This window comes from Ziziphus jujuba, chromosome 9, assembly GCF_031755915.1.
Source record: "Ziziphus jujuba cultivar Dongzao chromosome 9, ASM3175591v1".
Lineage (NCBI taxonomy): Eukaryota > Viridiplantae > Streptophyta > Magnoliopsida > Rosales > Rhamnaceae > Ziziphus > Ziziphus jujuba.
Window position 1 is genome coordinate 22,333,432 of NC_083387.1, and position 22,030 is coordinate 22,355,461.

Consider the following 22,030-nt stretch of genomic DNA (forward strand, 5'->3'; position numbering starts at 1 on the left):
CGAGGGCCTAAGGAACCTAGCTTCCAAATGTTCTATCATCTGCTTCTGGAATTTTGCTAGCTCTAGTGGAGCTATACGATATGGTGCTTTTGCTGGGGGTTTCACTCCAAGTTTCAATTTAATTTTGTGGTTGATATCTCATTGAGGGGGCATGTTCCTCGGTAAGTTAGCTGGCATTACATCGTTAAAAGATTTCAAAGCTTCTATCACTGCGGGAGGCGTTGACCATTGCTCTTACCCTCCTTTGCCACTAATAGTGCTATGTAAGAAGGTTCTTTGCATTTCAACCCTTTCTTAAATTAGAGTGCCGACAATAATTTGGAGTCACTTGGTTGCTTTCTTTGCACTAGGACCATTTCAGTTTGTTCGCCCATCATCAATAGCTATTAGCAACAAGAATGGAGATTGCTTTCTTCTCCACTAGAAAATCCAAGATGACATTAAAATCATCCATTGGAATCATAATCAGATCCACATGGTCCTTCCAAGATCCTAACTTGAGAGGCACTTGTCTCATCAAACCCACCATGGGTAAGGCTTTGGAGTTAAAAGTCTTCATTGGACTTGCATCTCTATGTAGGCTTAAGCCTAATCTCTTTGTTTTATTTTTTGAGCAAAAGTTATGGGTGGCACCTGTGTCCACCATCACACTTTTTGCGGCATTTTCATTGATCATCGCATCTACGAGCATGAGACATTTCTCATCAGTCTTCTTGTTCTGAACGACCTGTGTCTTAATGGCATTTTGAAATCTTAATGCCCTCACTTGAGTATTATCTTCTCTTTCTTTTATTATCTCCTCTTACGCTTCTACTGGCTCGTTCAATCGAATAGAAGTATGTAAAGCATTGAGGGTAGTTCTATGAGGACACTTCGTAACTATATGTGGACCATTGCATAAAAAGCATGCCATGAATCTAGGTTTGGTCCCTAAGGCATTGAATGTTTGAGGTGAAGGGTCTATTGGATTTGGAGGCTTCCTGTTATCACCTCTCCTTAGTTTTGTGAAATTGGTAGGTTTAAAGAACCTACCGTTTTTGGTATTCAATGGGGGAGGTTGGGGTTTCATGTTGTTAGAGCTTTCTAATATGTAATCCATTAAGCGCTTTACTGCCCCTAGTGCCGAGGCTAGATCCTATACCTTTTGTCATTGAAGTACTGTCCTGGCCAAGAATTCAAATCTTCCAGAAAGTAAAAAAGTTTTTCCTTTTATGACATATCATGGACATCTAATATGAGTGCCGAGAAAGCCTTCACATAATCTCTCACATTGCTAGTTTGTCTCAACTCTCTCAAATGTCGACAGGCAATGTAGTCCACATTCTCAGAAAGGAATTAGTTCTTTAGTTTCTTTTGCAATTGATCCCATGTATCGATAACACATATCTTATTTTAATGTCCTCGTACTTGGATTGCCACCATAACTTTGCATTGTTTATTAGATACATTGTGGCTATCGTCATCTTCATTTCCTTCAAATTTGGCCCCGCTGCTTGAAATTACTATTCCATATCAAATAGATAGTTTTTTAGCTCTTTTACATCGCGTGCATCTCCATATGCGTAGGGTTCGGGCCCTTTGAGTTGCCCGTACTTTACTCCCATTGGGGTGGTAGGTTGGTTCTCCACTATCTGCATGGTGAGAGTGAGCTTAGTATTCATATGCCCCCAACTTGATCTTGAATGCCTGTACGGTAGCTAGAAAATCCTCCGTTAAATCATTCACAGTAGCCAATAGGCTTGCTATTGCATCTTTCGTGACTACGTTTCGCTTGACAATAGTTGAGCCCGAAGCACTGTCAGCCCCCCATGGGTCTTTTCTCGCGATTGCTTTCAATTGACTTGCCAAATCATTAATCATCTCCATCCTTTCAATGACCTCACACCAATCATGGTCTTTGACATGTGTCTCCACAGTCCCAGCTAGCTCTCCGAGCTGCTAATCGAAAGCATCAAATCGCATTTCATTTGTCATCATTGCATCCGTGTGATTTGACTCGCAATCGTGCTTTGATACCAACTGTCACGGTCCCACTATTTGAAATAAGCAAAAGTGGATAATGCGGTGCTTACTAACCCCTCGCGGATAGTCAACCAACCATTAGTTTCCCTCGCAAGCAAAAAACTCATATGATATTAGTATTATTCAAGCACTAAGCAAGCAATAAAGTAAATGACAATAATCGATAATGAAAAGACAAGCACACAAGGCAACAACGAGATTGAGTGAAATGCACTCGTTCTATTGGATCTCGATGGAGAGAACAACAGAAATGTTACGAGCACACATTAAAAGTTCTCATCTATGTTAATGGTCTAGCCTAATATCTCACCGAATAGCTACCCCCTCTAAAAAACTTATTCAGCCATTTTTATCTTGGCGAGAAGAAATATCAAAATACACAAGGAATTATAATAGTACTATTTATTACAACGCAAAATATAAATCAAAATAAATGACTATGGACTTGATTAATGACTTCGAATGAATTTTAGCTTGGTGATTACAATTTAAAAGGTACATATGACTCTTACATGCCACATGTGAGAGGTTCCCTCACCCTAATTAAGGGCATAAATGGAATTAACCCTACAATGATGTTTAGTGTATGTTACAAATAAAAGTTGTAATGGCTTTCTATTCATAACATAAGGGTTTTGAATGAAATAAGGGCTTATTTCTATCCTAAAATGAATTTTCTTTAGTTAAATAAATCATAAAAGAATTTTGATTGATTTGTCATGCAAGTGCACATGCATCTTGACCATTTAAAACTCAATGTCAACATTTGGAACTGATGCTGCATTGTTCACGTATCTTATAGGGGTCTGTTTCTAATTTAAATACTATATGGGTGTAAAGTGCAAAAACATTAAAACTATCAGGGTATTTGTTTTTTTTTTAAAGTTGAACAGTAAGATAGTTTTAAAAACATTACAAGTTATCAAATATGCTGTTCATTTTATTTTATTATCATTTAAGTTGAACAGGAAGATAGTTTTATGTCATTCACCCAAAAAAAATTATTTTATTTACAATCTTTTGAAGTCATCAATTATATATTAATAATTTAATATTTCTTAAGCTTTTATAGTTTTCATATATATATATATATATATATTTCTTTCAAAATATAATATTATAGCCACAAATTTTATAAAAATTTATTTACATTCTCATCATTTGTATTATTATTAATTTTATATTATTTTTATATAAATATTTACCCTGTATAATATGATGGATATTTTACAAATACAACATATTATTTTTGTCCTAAATAAATTGTTGTAATTATAATTAATATTTTGATAATAAAAATTTTTAATTTACAATATCCAAATCTCAATTGTAAAGAAAAAGCTCGGCAGCCACTAAGAGAGCCTTTGCCCTAGAAAACGGAACGAGAACGCTCAAAACACAAACACAAACCTTAGTTGCGTACTTTGGAGCTGAGCTTAAACCCTATTCATCATCATCTTCCACCTTCTGAGCTTTACATTCACGACCACTCTTTTTACCCCCCTTCCGTCGTCAATTTTCGCTGCTCTTTTTGCGTTTTTCAATCTGGTAATTTGTTCGAACTCTCTCGCTAAAACCCTGCCTTTTTGGCTGCATAGAAAATACCGTAGAAAAAAAGAAAAGAAAAAAAGAAGAACTGTTAGGACATACAATTTTTGTTATGTGGAGGCAGTTTATTCCTGTGATTTTACCTCTTGGTTTAAGCCTAACTTTGTTCTAATTTAGGGTTTTGCGTAGCTTTCACTTGTTTTTGTTTCTTTACGCATTGTGGGGTAAAATGCATTTTAATTCGGGTTCAGTCACTCAAGGTCAATGGGGGTTGAATTGGACTTTTTTTTTTTGAGTTGATTTAGGGATTTATTAATTTGGGAAGGAAAATAGTTCTTTTGGGGTTTTAATTGGGAGTAGTGAGTCCCATTTTTTTTTTTTTTTTTTTGAATTTATATTTTTTATGGAGCTTCTGCAACTAACTCTGACGAATAACTGGAAATTCAGTTATACCAGCTTAAAATTGCAAAGAATTCAGCTCTGACATTTGAAATTTTTTAAAGTTTCTATTTTTTTTTTTTTAAAGTGAATAAAGGTTTGTTTTATTTTAATTTCTTTTGGTGATTGTTTTTACATTTTAAAATGTTTTTCATTGGTTGCAGATAAGCAATAAAGTTTTTAAGTTTGTGAAGCCGTTTGGTACATTGTCTTGTGCAAATTTGGAATGGATTTCGATGAGTATGATTATTTAGAGAAGACAGTTGAAAACCCTGAACCACTCCAGAAAGCTAAGGAAACTGCTAATGGTAGTGATGAAGTTGTAAAATCTTCTGGAGAGAAAGATCGTAGTAGGAGTTCAAAACATAAAAATGATGCAAAGGATAATGAGGGAGAGCATCGCCCAAAGCGTTCAAAAATTGATGAGCTGCGCGAACATAATAGGCGTAGAGAAAGTGGCTCATCTCGGCACCGCTCACAGTCCAGAGATGGAGAAAGGGAACGGCACAAGAGTAGCCGGGAGCATAGAGATAGGGAGGACAGGGAGAAAGATAGGGAGGAGAGAAATGGGAGGGATAGAGATAAAGAGAAGGATCGTGATCGAGACAGAGAAAGAGACAGGGAAAGGAGAGAACGTGATCGCGAAGGTGACAAGGAAAGGGAAAAGGAAAAGGACAGGGAGATGGAGAGAGATAGGTCTCGCCGAAGCTTGAGTCATTCGGAAAGACATCGAAGTGACCGAGAAGAAAGAGAGAGGAGTCGGGACAGAGATAGAGAAAGAGATAAAGAGAAGGAATTGAGGGAACGGGACAAAGAAAGCAGGTATTCTTTGCATTTTTATTCTTATTCTGTCTCCATAAGCTACTTTGGATGATTGTAACTGCTGTGAAACATGTATGATCCTTTTATTAGATCAGTGTAACTGCATTCTGCCCATAAATGATTAAATTAACTTGTCAGACTCATGAAGTAATTTAAAATGACTATTTCATTCATTACTATGAGCAGGCTATTGGTTTATGAGTGCATGGCTGCAAACTGATGGTTTTAATGAGCCTCTATGTTGCTAATATAAGCACTGGTCAAAAATTTTCTTCATGTGGAGTATTCGATATATGCTCTATTCAAATGAAAAATGGATCAATTAAAAACCTTAATTTTCTTACAAAAGAAGTCCCTCATGAGTTGATAAATTTCGTTTATTTTTCTTTTTTTGTTTTGTTTGTGCTTTTATTTCTGAACTGGGGTTGGTACAAATCAATGATATTTGGAGTCACCCCTTTTTTATATATAAAAAAAAAAAAAAATACTGACAGCTGAAAAGTGTGGTATACTCATTTTGTATATCATGAAATCTAAAGACTTTAAATTTTGATGGTAGATTATAGATGTGATTTTCACCGTTCTGGGCAAATAAGGTAACTTGTTTCTTATCTGTAACTGAGTCTGCTCATTTTGTTGAGATTGGAATTTAATAATTTAAGTTAAACAATGCACCAATTTTAGTAGAAGCTTCATTTGTTGTTAAGGTCAATTGTATTCACAAAGCATAAAATGGCTTTGTAAAAGTTGGTCCTTTGGAATTTTGCAGCTGGAATGTCATTAGAGCCATGATGTATTTTAATGGGGTGAATTTTTAGAACTTGTACATCACTGATTAAAGTGAACTATACATTTAATTTGTGATACCTTTAATTAATGGGGCACAAAGACTGGTCCTTAAGAAGTTGAACAGTACATGGATGCAAAAACTTGTGAATTCTGTTTTAGAGGCTTGAAGATGGGCATTTTTTTTGTGGGAAGTGTTAATCAAACAATTGATAATTACGTGTGAGCTCCATATGCATGGGGGCTTCTTGTAGTCTTTTTTTCCCTATTTGTGTGGAATTCCTTCAAGGAGCAAATGATTTGGATAGAACACATTATTGGATTATTTTTAAATCCAATGCAAGTCGAAGATATGCATCTTATCTGTGCAAATATTGCATATTGTAAATCCTTTAGCATGAAGCCATCAGTGTCTTATGTAGCATCAGTAAGACAGGAGAAAAGATGGGAGTAAGAGATTATATCCCTATGTGCAAATATTTAGCAAGTGGGTATAAGAAGGTGTTTGTAATCCTGTAACTATAATGAAGTGATCCTTTCTTCTTCTTTTTTATTTTTATTTTTTTATTTTTGGTTCTTTGTTTAATTAAGGTCTAATTTTGTGTTTTGTTGGCCATTATCGACTATTTCTCATTATTCAATTAATAATGTTGAAAGGTTAGATTGATGACAATTTTGATAAAATAATGATAAAAAAAGCTCCTGTTAGAGTTTCTTTTATGATATTTTCTGGCTGAAATTGTTGATTACTTTGATTGGTTTATTACCATTGTACTTGTTTTTTTTTTTTTTTTTTTTGGGCTTCTCCCCCTTGTTTAATCAAGCTTAAGATTATTTATTGTTGAAGTGCTCAGTTGGATTGTATTTCTTACTGATATTATTGTGTCATAGCCAAGTTCCCATCAGCACCACTGTGCAAGGGATTACAGTGTTGCATTTGGGGTCAGTTTAGAATTGGTGGTTGCTTCTGTTTGTGTAGTAGTATTGTCTTGTGCGTTGCACTATAAATTATCTACTACCAGAGAAGGGGTAGGTGGGGAGGCTCGAGTTCCAATGAATTTCTATGTTCTGCAGTGTCCAGTTGATGATTTTATACCTTCATGTCAGTTTTGTCTTGATTGTTTATGAAGTGAATATCTGGTATGCATTTCCATTTTGTCATTTGGGATTTAGTTCTGTGTGAATCTCTGTTACAAGATACTTTTTCTGGTGTTGTGTTACATCTCCAGCTGAAGGTTGAGTAGGATACTTGTATGTGATGTCTTTCTGAACAGCGAAGTTAGCAAGCTTTCTAGTTATGGTGTTTATAAGGACGCTGAGAATTTTAAACTTCCATTGGACAAAGGAATTTTTGTAACTTAAGTTGATCTCTGAATGCTGAACTTTATTGGCATATGTTTTTTATTTTCATTTGGTTAATTGATGGGTGGATGATTGTCTTGTTTTTAGACTTCTATTGTCCTTCATTTTTGTTTAATTGGCTTCGAGTTCTGTGCAATGGAGGTTCTGTGTTAGATGTGCGAGCATGTTCATTTGGAACAAAAATTTGATCCTCTGTGCGAAAGATTTTTTTTTTTATATCCATTTTTTATCCTCCAAGTATAACTCTCGCTTGCTTAACGGGTCTTATACTGTTTTCAACATTAATATTCTTAGTAGGCTAGTGTAAGATTCATTAGTTTCTTCTACTATTTACTAGCCTTACACTTCTGAATATTGAACACTAGATTCTGGGAAATCGCAGATACGCTAGAGCAATCTACAGATGGTCGTACTGGCATTTGGGCCAGGCTCAGGAACTCAGGTCATGGGTCTTATATGTTTCTTCCTAAACTATCTGGAATCTTTCCAAAAGCTTGCAATGCAAGATTAAGGGTTCAATTGTTGGAGATTTTGATCGGTGGTGTCATGTTATGCTTTTCGTTATCCTCCACCTTTGAACTCAGTTGCTTAATTATATTTATTCTGTTGCAGAAATGCTGGTGAGGGAGTGATGGGCTTTGCTTAAGAGAAGCACTTCATCTTCTGGTGATTGTGGGAAAATCAGTGTCCAGTGGGCTACAGATTGGCCATTATTAATTTGCAGTATATATGAAACATATTAATTAGTATGTTGATTGGTTACTTGCCATGACTTTTAGGTTCTAGGTATCGTAGTTTTCCCAATTATTGCTTTTTCAAAATCCTAGTTAAATGTGCATTGATTAGTTATCATATATCTGACAGATTTTGCAACTCTGCAGTTGCAAGTTGATTTTGATAATCATTGTTGCATCTTGATGGAGTTTTGGGTTTTCTTTGCCTTTTTTTACCCAATTAAATCCATATTGTGTCTGCAGCTATATCAACTGACATTTACTTAAAAGTACTTAAAGTTTTGAAATTGAAACTTATGCAGATTAGTCATCTGGGAGACTTCATCTTTGTTTTCTTTCTTTACAAGCTTTTTTAAATATAAAACTTGCACTTGAAATGCTTTCTCAGTAATTTGAAAAACCCTGGGTTTACAACCTAGTATGGTAGTATTCTCTTGCACTTTGTGTGATCTTGTTTTGGGAGCGACTAACTTCACAAATTGATAATGGACTATTATGTTAATATTTAGGCCCAAGTTCTGTTGTTATTTCTTTTGTTGTTTTACTGGAATATAAACTTTTAACAGGTTCCAGATAATTGCAACTACTTTTGTTGTTTTACTGGAATATAAACTTTTAACAGGTTCCAGATAATTGCAACTAGGTCCTTTGGCTCTGCCATCCATACAACACTATGATGCTGTTTCATTTAAGATTATGTTGTTTTTAGAAGGTACAAAACCCTATGATGCTGTTCTACTTTAAGATTGTTTTGATTGTTGAAGTTACAATATATTATAACTTCATTTCTTACAGCTGGGCAACATAGATGATTTCTTGGTCTGTGTCTCATTCAATTAAATGTTATGTTGTTCTTCAGGTTGGTTCTTATGAAATTTTAAGACCACCAAAATATTGTATATGGCTTTCTGCTTCCTTGTTGACTTAATGTAGCTCTTTACAACGTTACAAATGCTATTTCAGCATGGATCCAAACGTATGCTTTTGTTGTTCTATAAATATTGTCTCAGCAATAATTTTAACAACTAATGGTAATAAAGAATTTCAGATAATTTTTTTTTTTTCATTCTTGCAGACGGCATAAAGAGAAAAAAGATGAAGCGACAGAACCAGAGGCTGACCCAGAACGGGATCAGAGGACAGTATTTGCTTATCAGGTACAAGTCATTTTGCATGCAAATTGCATTTAGTATTTACTGCTTTCTTTTTGTATATAACTTGTTTTATAACAAACAATTTTGACAGATTTGTCTTAAAGCTGATGAAAGAGATGTCTATGAGTTCTTCTCGAGGGCGGGCAAGGTTTGTACACCGGTCTTTATACATTTGGTTCGTTTTCTAATTTATAGAATATGACTTATAAAAAAAGGTTCTAACCATCCACTCTCTTGTTATTATCGTTAATAGTCTGTCCGCTTTGTCTTTGAATGGGTCAATGAGTTGCAAACTTTAGGCTGAAGGCAACTGTTTTTCTTGTGTGATTCACTAGCAAGTTGTAGTGGGATACCCTAGATAGTACTTTTCCATGGAGTTTCTGCCTTCTGTTTTATATGGAAACTGATGCAAATCCCTGATTTCTCCTAGTTTCTGGTATTATTATCCTTAGACTTGAGTTTTGGATATATCCTTGTCCAGTCAGAGCCAAACTGGAACTGTTTAATTTTTGGATATTTGTTTTGGTGAACGGATGGCAGGATTAGACATCAAGCCAATTCGAATTTATCACATGATAAAATATATTGGACTAAAGCCAATACAATTCTGCTATCAGGTTTTGTTAAGATCAGTTCAACATTTAATTCTGCCATCTGTCATGCTAATTCACATATAGTTATGTAATTTTTCTATAAAATAGGAAACTGGAACACTTTTTTCGAAATTTATGTATTTTGTGCTGATTATTCCTTTCTTTTGTTGACAATACTCTTGCTATATTTTTCCATTTTCTTACCGCAACTCAATGATCTGCAGGTTCGAGATGTGCGCCTCATCATGGACCGTAATTCAAGACGTTCTAAGGGAGTTGGGTAAGTTCCATACATGTGTTGTAAATGTAGTTAACTTGAATAGTCTTTCTGTTCATGGTTGTTAGTATCGTATGATATGCGAACGATACGTATCACTTTGGTGGGGCTTTGGTATATGCTATGAATTATATCGGAAATTATACTGTATTGGACCAAAAATGTATCGATTGATACTTCTGATACACCCAGAAATACATTTTCAACCCAAAAAAAAAAAAAAGAAAAAAGGAAAATTGATGATCCAGCTTTGCCAAGAAGAAAAAGAGAAAATCGATAACAGCTTTCCAAATCTTCTTCTTTCTCATCTTCTTTTGATTGTATTTTTTTCTTCAAAAGTCTTCTCCTCTGTTTTTCCAATATATTTGACTTCTGTTTATCCCCAGCGAAACATGTGTTTTCAGCATTAAAAATCTTCTGGGCTCAAATTTTGTTGGTATGTTTGTCCTTCTGTGCTTTATCATTAATTTGTTATTATGTTGCTATTTGTGTTGTGATAGGAGTCTATTATAGCTAGAATATTGTATATTCTGTTATTTTTAATAGCTTTGTATTCCTCTCAACTTCTCCCTCCTAAACGGCTTTCCAAATTCCACTTACACTTGCTTTCCACTAACTTTTTTTCCCCTCCTCTTTATGTTAGTCATTAATATGAAAGAGAAAGTAAATAATCCTATGGAATCACTGTGAAGAAATAGAAGGAAAAAAAAACTAGGAGTGTATAGTATACATCATCTAAACTCATAGTGGGGAGTTCTAGGTTGAAAAATCATTTGGCAAGAAACCAGGTTGATATTGCTTCTTATACTAAATGTGGTGAAGAGATCAGTGAGTTTTTCAAAAATATACCAAGGCTAAGATGGATTTTCTTAGAATAATAAAGACATATATATATATATATATATGTGTGTGTGTGTGTGTGTGTGTGTATGTATGTATCGCAAAAGCAGTGTATCTTATGATATGCGATACACTTTTTAGGCAAGACATGCTCGATATGATACACATTTTGACAACTATGTTTCTATTGTTGTGGTCTTGTATTCATAATTCTGAAATGTAATCTATCTTCCTCCAATTTTGATTATAACTTGAATAACTGGATCTTATAATAGAAACAAAATTAGCAAGCATGACATAATATTTTGAGAAGTTGTGGTAACTTGAAGGAATTTGTTGGTTGTTTGAGAAGATTTGACTCCATGAATTAGTTGTATATAGAATTTTGAAAAATTGTGTCATGCATTTTATAGTTGAAAATGGTAGGTAATTGGATGGATTGCTGTCTGTCATTTCAGACTGAAAACATTTTTGACATTGGACAATTATGGAGAGTTCTTAATCCTCATGGAGGATTCAAGTCAAATGGAGTTGTCAGTTTGAAAGAAGCCAAATTCATGATCATTTGAACACTGATATAAAATGCAGATCCATTATGCTGATGGTTAGAGTGGAATAAAATGTTGCTAGTGTGTTAATAATTAATTTTTCATCTTTATATGTGTTATTTTAAAAATTTTTTTTTTTCAATTATTTGACATGTGAAGTGCTTTCATTGTAGGTATATCGAGTTCTATGATGCAATGTCAGTACCTATGGCAATTGCACTCTCTGGTCAGCCTCTTCTTGGTCAACCAGTAATGGTGAAGCCATCAGAAGCTGAAAAGAATCTCGTTCAATCAACTACTGCAGTGGCTGCTGGAACAAGTGGGCTTATAGGCCCATATTCTGGTGGTGCTAGGAGACTTTATGTTGGCAATCTGCATTCCAATATAAAAGAAGAAGATCTACGCCAGGTAAACATATATATTTTGTTTTTCTTCTGTAATCGATAGACAAGATTTTTATTGCTGTCGTCTTATACTTGGTTGATACTGAAATGACTAAAGTCTCTTTAATTGGGACTGGACACTTTTTTGCAGGCTGCAATGCTATAAATTCCACATGGCACTTTAGCTGAAACTAGCACTTAAATTTTTATTTTCTCTTTTGGTTACAAGTTCTTTTAGATTCTTCCAAATCATATGTAATACATTTTGTACATTAACATTGATGATTTCTGGTTTCTAATAGGTTCATGAGTTTATTTTTCTGTTTAAAGCATTAATTCTTTATAGTTACTACCCTTTAGATTATGGATGTTCTTTCTAAAATAAACTATGATGATGGTTAATTTTATTGCTATATATACAGGTATTTGGAGCATTTGGTCCTGTGGAACTGGTGCAATTGCCTCTTGATGAAGCTGGGCAGTGTAAAGGTTTTGGATTTGTTCAGGTGTGTAGAACTTGCAAACCTAAAAGTCTGGATTTGTTTATATTACCATTTAAAAAAATGTAAAAGAACTGAATGGCAAATATTTTTATTTCTGGTTCAGCTGGGTCGTTGCACATTTATTTATTGGTGGGTCTTATGTGCCTCTGATGCTATTTCAAGTGGCCTTGTCAGATGCTTGATATTATGCCTCCTTAATTTGTTGGTGATTGTGTTAGTTATATTCCTGCAGTTTTCACGTCTTGAAGATGCACGAAATGCATTGAGTTTGAATGGGCAGTTGGAGATTGGAGGTCGAACAATTAAGGTAGTGTTGCTTTTTTAATCTTTATCTTTCTTTATTTGTTCTATATTATGTTCTTTTCATTTTATATATAGATAAGCCTGTGTCTACTTACCGGGCCATATTTGTGGCTTAAGATTGATGACGTACATGTAGTATGGGAGCCAGCAATAGTTATTGTGGTAAATTTTTGTCAAAACAAAATAGGGTTAATTTAGCCATACCATGTCTAATTTCATTGTCTTAGTGTTTTTATTTTATTTTTTACTTAATTCTTTTTATACATCAAATTATTTAAGCATCGTCTAGCCGTTTATTGGTCTGTATCATCTGTAGAGATTTTTTCATGGTGGATTTTTTTTCTGGTGGAACCTAATTTAGAAGCTGCTGCATTGTCTTTTGTTCCAGGTCCATAATCATGTGCTTCTGAATCAGTTTTGCTTTGTTATTCCTTTAGATTGCTACTTGATGAATCCTATATGCTTATTTCATCCTCGAGTGGCTTTTAGCAAGTCCTTATTCCAATAAAATTTGCAATGTCTCTTGTGGTCTTATTTCATTCCTTTCTTTGTTTAGGTGTCGGCAGTTACTGATCAAGCAGGAATGCAAGATCTTGGAGTCAATACTGGTGATTTTGATGATGATGATGGAGGTGGCTTGGTTCGTAATATCTACCTTCTGTTTATAAGCATAATGGTTTGCATACAGATTGTAACAAAGTTTAATTGGTATATGTGGCTCAATAATGCTTGGAAATTGTTAGTTCATATCTTGGAGCTGCCTGTTTTCACTGCTTCTGGAATTATATATGCTTTTGTTTGTTTAGTGTCTAGGAGCTGTCCTATTAGATAGTATGATTTAATAGCAAATGATTAGACTTTAGGTCAGAAGTATCAATTTCAAACCTAGATGGGGTTTTCTGGACCCAACACTGGTTTGGGTGTTATTTTCTGCTGGCACTAATTGGTAAAAAGATCTTATTGCTGTTTACAAGGCTTCCAGTAGCAGCACTTCTCAGCCAATGGTGGTTGTACAGCAGCAAAATATTTCTTTTATTTTTAATTGTTACCTTCTTTATCCAACATTCCTAATTGAAAGCATCTGTACTGGATACAAATTTTTGTACTTGGGCTAATTGGAAGTTGCTGACCTACTGTTCTAATAATTTTCAGTCGCTGAATGCACGATCTCGAGCACTACTCATGCAGAAATTGGATCGTAGTGGCACCTCATCGAGGTTACTTTACAAACCTATAAAGCGTTTGAATTGATTTGGTATGGTTGATCTTACACTGATAATGTTTGCAGCATTGCTGGTTCCCTTGGAACTCCTGTTAGTAGCACTGGACTCGCTCTATCAACAGCACCGATTCTGGGAGCTGCACCAGTGATTTCTCCCCTTGTTGCTCCCCTAGCCCCTGTTCCTCCTGTTTTTGCTGGACTTGGTGGTGCAGGTCTTCAAGTTCCAACTGCCAGTGTTCCTTCTATAGATACAATTGGTGTTCCAAGTGAATGTTTGCTATTAAAAAATATGTTTGATCCAGCACTTGAGGTTGGTACCCATTCGTTTTCTAATATCTCTCTTTCATCTCTTATTTTGTTATATGATATTGTTTCTTGGCAGACGGAACCAAACTTTGATTTGGATATCAAAGAAGATGTTCAGGACGAATGTTCAAAGTTTGGAAATCTGAAACATATATATGTAGACAAGTAAGTTTTGGTATAAAATGCTAGCTTTTTGTCTTCCATTATTACTGTATAGGTTTCTGATTCATTCTCAATGTACAGGAATAGTGTAGGTTTTGTATATCTCCGGTTTGAAAATACACAAGCTTCAATGGCTGCACAACGTGCTCTCCATGGAAGGTGGTTTGCTGGGAAGATGATCACTGCAACTTACATGGTATTTTTTGCCTACTTTTGCACATTGTAGTCTTTGTGATTGGTACATCAAATATATTTTAATAAAAAATTTTCATTGTCGATGCAGTTACCCCAAAATTACGAAGCTCAATTCCCTGACAGCAGATAGAGATTGAGATTTTGCATGTGCAATATTAGTCCAAAAGATGGTCCATATGTGAGTATGCAGGTGGATGCTGGCCTTCCTTGTTGACTCTGTTTTTCTAGTTACTGTATTTTGATATCGTTGTTATTGGTCATCCTTGGGTAACACAGGTACAAATGCAAATGGAAAATGATCGTCGTGAAAGTTAGTCATAGGAGCAGAGCAGGTGCATTTGTTATTTTTGGGGCCATGAGAATTTAGATATCATCTTTTGTAAACTAATTGCTGTCGAGATTTTGAAAATGTCAAGAGGCGACTTTAAACATATTTTTGTGGTTTAAAATGATGATATTTGGGTACCATTGCGAGTAATGTTTAAAAAACCAAATTATTCAGCTTTTTATTTTCAAAATCTGCCGCACGTCTGTTTTTTATTTTTTATTTTTTGCTGCCTGTAAGTGTTATTGGCGGATTCCTTTTAATCTTCTCTCGCATCTTATTTTAATTTTTCTTATTTATTTAAAAAAAAAAGTGCTTTTTTTTCTTTTTTGAAATTTAATTAATTTGTTTATGAAAAGCCACTTGGCTTGATCTGATTGTTTGGCTTGAAGCAGCGTTAATTCACTGCCCCATCACACTGTCGTTTTGCTGTTGTCATTGTCATTGTCAGCAAAACGTATTAGCAATAAGCATGTTCAGAAAAATGTGTTACCTGAACATGCTTCTCTTATAGGATGTTTTGCTGTCATCGTTGTCATTGACAGCAATTCCTATTACCCATAAGAGGATGTTAAGCATACAATATAAACTGTCCAGTAAAGTCTAATAAATTATTTATGATTCAACTGTAACCGTTTACCTACCCAAGTAGAATACAAGTGTTAATGTTTAGTTTTTCATTTAATCCTGCTAAAGTTGATTTTGTTTATCAGATTATAGGAATAAGTAATGCCAGACTTAGCAAATTTTTTTATCAAATTTTAGATATCAAATAATGTGATAGTTTATTAATGATTGGTAAAGTAATATAATCTAAAATTGAGTTTAATAGATTCAATAAAGTAAAAATTTACCAAATGTCTAAATCATATATATATATATATATTAGTGTTAAAAGGTATCAAAATTTTCATCAAATGATGCATATTAGATTGTTATTGATTGATATATTTATATAATCGAAATATGAAAAATAAATTTTTAAAAAGATAAGTGAATTAATCAATTGAATGCTATTACATACATTTTGATAAATCTAATATTATTACTATATATAAATGAATAGTATTACAGATATAAAAATGGTCATCAAATCTTTTTACCAAATAACACATCTCAATCAATAAGATAATGATACAATTATTATTTATTTCAAATAAAAAAAAAGAAAAAAAAAGAAAAAAAGGTAGATAAGTTTGTTGGGGCCAATCTCATAGGTTACTTTTCCAGAGCACTGAATGTGATATGATAAGTCATTATCATTCGACGTCATTGCCAATGTATTTCAGTGTTTCATCCTCTTTTCCTAGTTTGACTCTTTTTCATGCACTGAAAGATCAGTTTGTATTTCATGTCTTAATTAATTAAAAAAAAAAAAAAAGAAAGAAAGAATTTCATGTTCTAATTTGAAATTATATGCATACATGAACATATCTAATTATATATAAACATATGAATAGCAAGAGATGCCTCAAATAACCGTAATCAAGAAACACAATTTTGATTTTTATGGTCTCATTCTTTATTTATTTTTTATTTTTTTATTTTTTCTTTATGAAAATGTATTAGGGAGGATGGAGCGAAGGAAAAGCTGAGTATTGGATTGGATTACTACTGAACATTTCATTATTTTATCCTTCATGTTAAATTCTTGTTGGATTGCTGATTTGTAAAGACGAGCAACGTTTTCAATATTTTTCTCAGGACCCAGATGGATAAATAGTCTTCAACAGTATCGATTTTGCTAATATAATGAATATTTATGGAATATAACAAAGTTTGAATACATGGTTTTTTTTTTTTTTTTTTTTTTTTTTTTTTTTTTTATGGTCCCATGCTGATAGAGTTTTTAATTTAACAATCATATGTAAATTTGTCATATAAGGTTGGTTTATATAATTGGATGATGAGATTATTTTGATTACCAAGAGCTTGAACAGCTGGTATTTTATTTCTTCTAAAGCACTCGTACTGGTTAGAAAAATGCAAATCACAATTCACAGCCCATCTAATACTACTCGAAATTGACTTCTTCCTACTTTATTGATACATAACCACAGCCGCCATATTCAGCCAAAAAAATAATAATAATAAAAGAAAAAAGAAGAAGGAACAAAAAAAAAAAAAAAAAAAAAAAAAAAAAACATAATCACTTCCACTATGCTCTGCTGTTGAGACTTGAAAATCAAAAAGTCCAAAAAAGTGGGTCCCTTTATCCCAAAACTCTTCATAATTCACTAATTTATTCTCCACTAATTTATTCTCCACCTTTGCTTTGCCATCCTCCCACTATCATCTATATAAATGTGTACATATCTCTGTCCCTCTCTGTGTGTGTGTGTGTTTGTGTGTGTGTTATTTAACCTATTTTACTTCCTCCCTTTTTGTGCCTTCAAAAATCTTGTAGCTAAAAAAGGAAGTGAAAGCCAAAAGGAAATTAAGGCCATGGACGAAGCACTTGAAGATGTTGTGATTGTGGGAGCTGGAATTGCTGGCCTCACTACATGCCTGGGACTTCACAGGTGTTCACTTGCTTATATATACATATATATATATATATATATATATAGTTACATATATATGTAATATGTTTATGGATGTTGTAAGAAACATATATAAAAGTAAAATTTGCAGGCAAGGCATAAGAAGCTTAGTGTTGGAATCTTCAGAGAGTCTGAGGATAACAGGATTTGCACTGCTAACATGGACAAATGCTTGGAAGGCCTTGGATGCTGTTGGAATTGCTGACTCCCTCCGCCAACAGCATGAGCTGCTTCGTGGGTAATCTTCACTTTAAACTTCTTTCACTTCAATTTCTTTTTTTTTTCCTTCTTTTTTCGTGTCAAAAGAAGCATTGTAGCTCGTCATGTTTGTGTTTTTTTTTTTTTTTTTTTTTTTTTTTTTTTTTTTTCCGACCATTTTTCCAAGATACTTTCTGCTTTTAGCTTGTCATGCTTTTAATTCATAATTGCTGTGCAGAAAATAAATTTTCTGTTTTTGACTTTATTTCCAAAATATTTTTCGTAATCACTTAATTAATCAAAGTTATCTTGAAAATCTACCGTCTAATAGCCCACTTTTATTTTGCTACTTTTAGGCTACTTAATTTTCTGTCAACTATTTAAACGATGCATTTGTAATCTGCAAGCTACAACTTATTTACTTGTTTTTTTTTTTCTTTTTTTTTTTTTTTTTTTTTTTTTTTAAATTACATTGGTGTTGCTTCCTATAATTCAATGATCAAAATGGAAAATTTTTAACTGTGGGATTTCTGTAATGTAGGAATGTGACTTCCTCTACAATTTCAGGGCTCCAAACATCAAAAATGTCATTTCTTGCCAAAGGGAAACAGTAAGTTTAAACTGTAATCAGTGTCTTAGTTGCAAGCAGAACTGGGTCTAACTCTGCTACAACTGGGTGTTTGATTATGTTCAGTGGAGAGCACGAAGTTCGTTGCTTGAAAAGGAAGTTATTATTGGAAGCCCTTGCCAATGAACTCCCTGGAGGCTCCATTAGATTCTCATCCAAGGTGGTTTCTATAGAGGAATCAGGCTTCTTCAAGCTTGTTCATCTTGCTGACGGAAATATCATAAAAACTAAGGTAGAATCCCAATATGAGGGACTAATCTAATCGCAGATAACCTGCTTGATGGGTGTTCAACCACTTGATTGATATGGGTTTTGCCTCAACTTTGTGCGTTTGAATCTGATCCTCAAATGCTGTGAATGAAAGGTGTTGATTGGTAGTGATGGTGTGAACTCGGTGATTGCAAAATGGCTGGGATTCAAGAAGCCTGTCTTCACAGGAAGATCTGCCTTCAGAGGCTGTGCAAATTTCAATTCCAAACATGACTTTGACCCCATGTTAATGCAGTTCTTTGGACAAGGTGTTAGATCTGGTGCCATGCCCTGTGATGATAAATGCGTTTACTGGTTTTTCACTTGGACACCTTCTAACCAAGGCAAGCCCTTCAAACCTATAGTATAATATATTCCCATTTTGCTTTCCTTGCTTCACAAAAACTTTCTTTTCCCTCTCACTCAACACAATAAATATCCATGCCAAAAAGCAAAATAAGTACTCGTTTGGAAACGTTTGAGTTCTGGATTTTTGGTTTTCAATTCTTTCATTAAAGGTTTTTAATTTGAGTTGCGTATAAGCAGCTTGTGGTTTAAAAAATAGTTAGGCTTCTCGCCTAACCAGAAGCTTGAAGAACGTTTTACCTTTTGTCTTTATTAAATGACCATATCGTTTATGTATGCTTGAATCTTGATCTCTCCAAAGAGAAAGAAAAACAGAAAACCAAAACCAAGGTTATGCATAAAATTCTCAGTTTATTCTTCTATTGTTCATTGCTCTTCTTGTCTTGTAGAGAAAGAGTTAGAAGACAAGCCAGAGAAAATGAGACAATATTTGATGAGCAAGCTTGGAAATATACCAGAACAAGTAAAAGCAGTAATTGAGAACACAGAATTGGATGCATTTTTATCATCTCCATTAAGATATAGGCATCCTTGGGAGCTTCTATGGGGAAACATAAGCAAAGGCAATGTTTGTGTAGCTGGTGATGCACTCCATCCAATGACCCCTGATATTGGCCAAGGGGGTTGTTCTGCTTTGGAAGATGGTGCTGTTTTAGCTAGGTGTCTTGGTGAGGCACTATTGGAAATTAAGCAAAAAAGTGTTATAGATGCAAAAGAAGGATACAAGAAGATTGAAATGGGTTTGAAGAAGTATGCCAAGGAGAGGAGATGGAGGAGCTTTGATCTCATTGCTACAGCTTATGTTGTGGGTTTTATACAGGAGGGTAATGGGAAAATCATTAGCTTCTTGAGGGACAAATTTTTTGCCCCAATCCTGGCTGGTTGGCTATTGAAGAGGGCTGATTTTGATTGTGGGAAGATCCTATAATCATTAGATGCTGCCAACATGATTTTCGGTTAATCTTTGCATATGTTCACATTATCATGTTTTGAATTTCTTGTCAAAAAAGTTGCCCTTGTAATTGTGGACTGGATTAAATGTGAAATAGATGAGTGAGGCTCGTGTAGTGGTATTCCCTTAAATCCACGCCTACCTTCCTGCTCTTTGGATTAGTTAATTATTATAATCCTATCCAATATATATATATATATATATATATACTATTTTAAAAAATTACAATAATTAGAAAATTATTGTAATCCTCAGATGGTACACTAATGTTAATTTCAGTAATGAAAGTTTCAAGAATATAAGTAGATTTTTGAATATATATATATATATATATATATATCATTAATAGCCTTTACCTCTCTCTATTCTCTAACAACAACGTTTTAGGAAATCTCCAAAGTGGAGCTAACAAGCCTCATAAATCTGGATATTTTGAATTTGTTGATGAATCTCATTTGGTTGGAAAAATCCCAGCAAGAAATGGCAACATGAAATGGCCAGAAACTCTTTGATATATTTCTTTAACATTTCAGAACCATTTGAATCTCTCATACAGTAACTTATCCGGAAAAATCTCAACAACCAACCAATTTCAGTCACTTGAGGAACCTATAATATATTCCATGTTGAAAAAGTGATTGGCATGTGCTTGTCATTGTTGAAAAAGTGAAGCGTTTGCAAATTGAGAATATACACAGAAATTTGAAGGAAATTTTAATTAAAACTAATCTAGTATATCCACATATCTCATTTTAATTGTGTTAATATATTTTTGATCAAAACAGAAAAAATAAATAACCAAATAAGATTTTCAAACTTATGCAACGGAAACAAGAAACAAAATGTAAATTGCTATCAATAAAAAAAGTGCTCAATATTTAACATCCGATTAAGAGAATTAATGATCAAAGTAAAGTTTAATCATGCAATTTGGCTTCACAAAAATATAAATGTTTATTACAAGGAAAATCTTTCACAAATTCTAAATTTAATGCAGCGCTTCTATATATTAGTTAATACAAAATTTGTTTTGTCTGAACCCATGATTTTAATGATATGGATACGAGGAATATACAACCTGACCAGCTTTACTTATCAAAAAAGCCTTTTTTTTTTTTTTTTTTTTGCTATTCTATTTATCTGACATGCAATAAGAATATAGCAAATACAAACTTCAAACCACAATTCTGGGGTCAATCTCATTGCAAACTTTTCCAAAACATTAAATGTGATAAACCAAGTAAGAATTTGGATTTTTTTTTTCTTATTCTCTCTTTTCTATCTCCATATCTGTTTATTTTATTTAAAAATATTTAAAAATAAAATAAACCAAGTAAAATAAATAAATAAATAAATAAAATGAAATGAGATTCTATTGGTCAGACAAAAATGGGAAAAAAAAAATGGTGACAAAAGTTCTCCCTCCGATAAATCATTATCATTTGGTCCCTCCAAATTCCTCATAAAACTGAAAAAGTCTTGTTAGTCCCACTTCATAAATAACTTGATTGTTTTGTGGTTGTTTGATTCTGTAATAAATTATTATTATTATTATTATTATTATTATTATTATTATTATTATTATTATTATTATTATTGTTGTTGTTGTTGTTGTTGTTGTTGTTGTTGGTGCTGCAAAATCCATAGAAAAGCAAAGAAAAAGGATGGGCCTTGTGGATTGTTGATGGACTCTCATTCAATCTTTCCAATAAAGAGTCTATTGTTAGCCCACTTCATGAAGAACTTGGCCATTTTGTGGTCCATTTATTTAAATTTGATAATGTCACAAGCATCATCATTTAGTGTACTAAATTAATTGCTAATTATATATATATATATATATATATATAAATAAGTGTTATTTGATTCATTAACATATTAATATAACATAGATATAAATAAATCAACTATTAAAAAAATAAATATAATTAAATATAAATTAATAAAATAATAATATTATATAGTTAATAAGGAACTTGTAAATTAGGTGATGCCTTCGTTATTATTCTTTAAATTCATTTTATTATAATTGTTATTATCATTAAATTATTATTATTATTTTTTAATCTGAATATGGCCAACATTTTTTTTTTCTTTTGGGTTAATGAAAATATGGCCAACACTTATTGTTTGGGTTACTAGAGAACCAAATGAATAAACAGTTATTAAATGTATAAGATGCTCTTCTCGCCCATAATTTTTACATGTTTCGACTACACAATATATATATATATATATGTGTGTGTTGTATTTTAATCAAAAAGATAAATATATCTCCATAAAATAATATCTGAAAAATAGGATGAATTATATAATCCATTTTAAAGGAAAATAAACCATATGTGCAAAATAATATGAATTACATATCCATTTTGACATTTTGATACCTTTGCTTGTCTGATGTTGGATGTGTAAATTATGATGCATATGCACCATAGCACAGCTGTCTAAATAAAAAAAAAATATATATATATATATATATATATACATATATATATATGTATATATTAAAACGAAGAAGAAAGCCAGGGCAGCCCACTCGTTGTGTGAGATGGAAAAATTTGCACATAA

The 22,030-nt window shown here is 33.2% G+C and overlaps 2 protein-coding genes across 3 annotated transcripts; both read left to right on the plus strand.

The window, feature by feature from the left end:
- The first annotated feature begins 3,338 nt into the window (after positions 1–3,338).
- On the plus strand, positions 3,339–14,716 carry LOC107427410 (uncharacterized). Of its 2 annotated transcripts, none has more exons than XR_001582270.4 (15): positions 3,339–3,570; positions 4,173–4,830; positions 8,788–8,869; positions 8,958–9,014; positions 9,684–9,739; positions 11,298–11,532; positions 11,930–12,013; positions 12,243–12,317; positions 12,870–12,953; positions 13,466–13,530; positions 13,602–13,845; positions 13,918–14,006; positions 14,085–14,199; positions 14,287–14,388; positions 14,475–14,716. XR_001582270.4 is itself a non-coding variant. In XM_016037798.4 (15 exons), the coding sequence occupies exons 2-14, from the start codon at positions 4,235–4,237 to the stop codon at positions 14,326–14,328; spliced, it is 1,824 nt and encodes a 607-aa protein (XP_015893284.3). In that variant the 5' UTR covers positions 3,339–3,570; positions 4,173–4,234; the 3' UTR covers positions 14,329–14,376; positions 14,475–14,716. The 2 variants fall into 2 exon arrangements, 1 of the variants encoding a protein (XP_015893284.3); XM_016037798.4 differs by having other exon boundaries at positions 14,287–14,376.
- Positions 14,717–16,811: 2,095 nt separating this feature from the next.
- On the plus strand, positions 16,812–19,590 carry LOC107427401 (monooxygenase 2). Its single transcript, XM_048480900.2, has 6 exons — positions 16,812–17,045; positions 17,158–17,304; positions 17,806–17,874; positions 17,959–18,124; positions 18,257–18,485; positions 18,897–19,590. Exons 1-6 carry the CDS (start codon positions 16,828–16,830, stop codon positions 19,433–19,435), a joined length of 1,368 nt encoding a protein of 455 aa, XP_048336857.2. The 5' UTR covers positions 16,812–16,827; the 3' UTR covers positions 19,436–19,590.
- Positions 19,591–22,030: the final 2,440 nt, after the last annotated feature.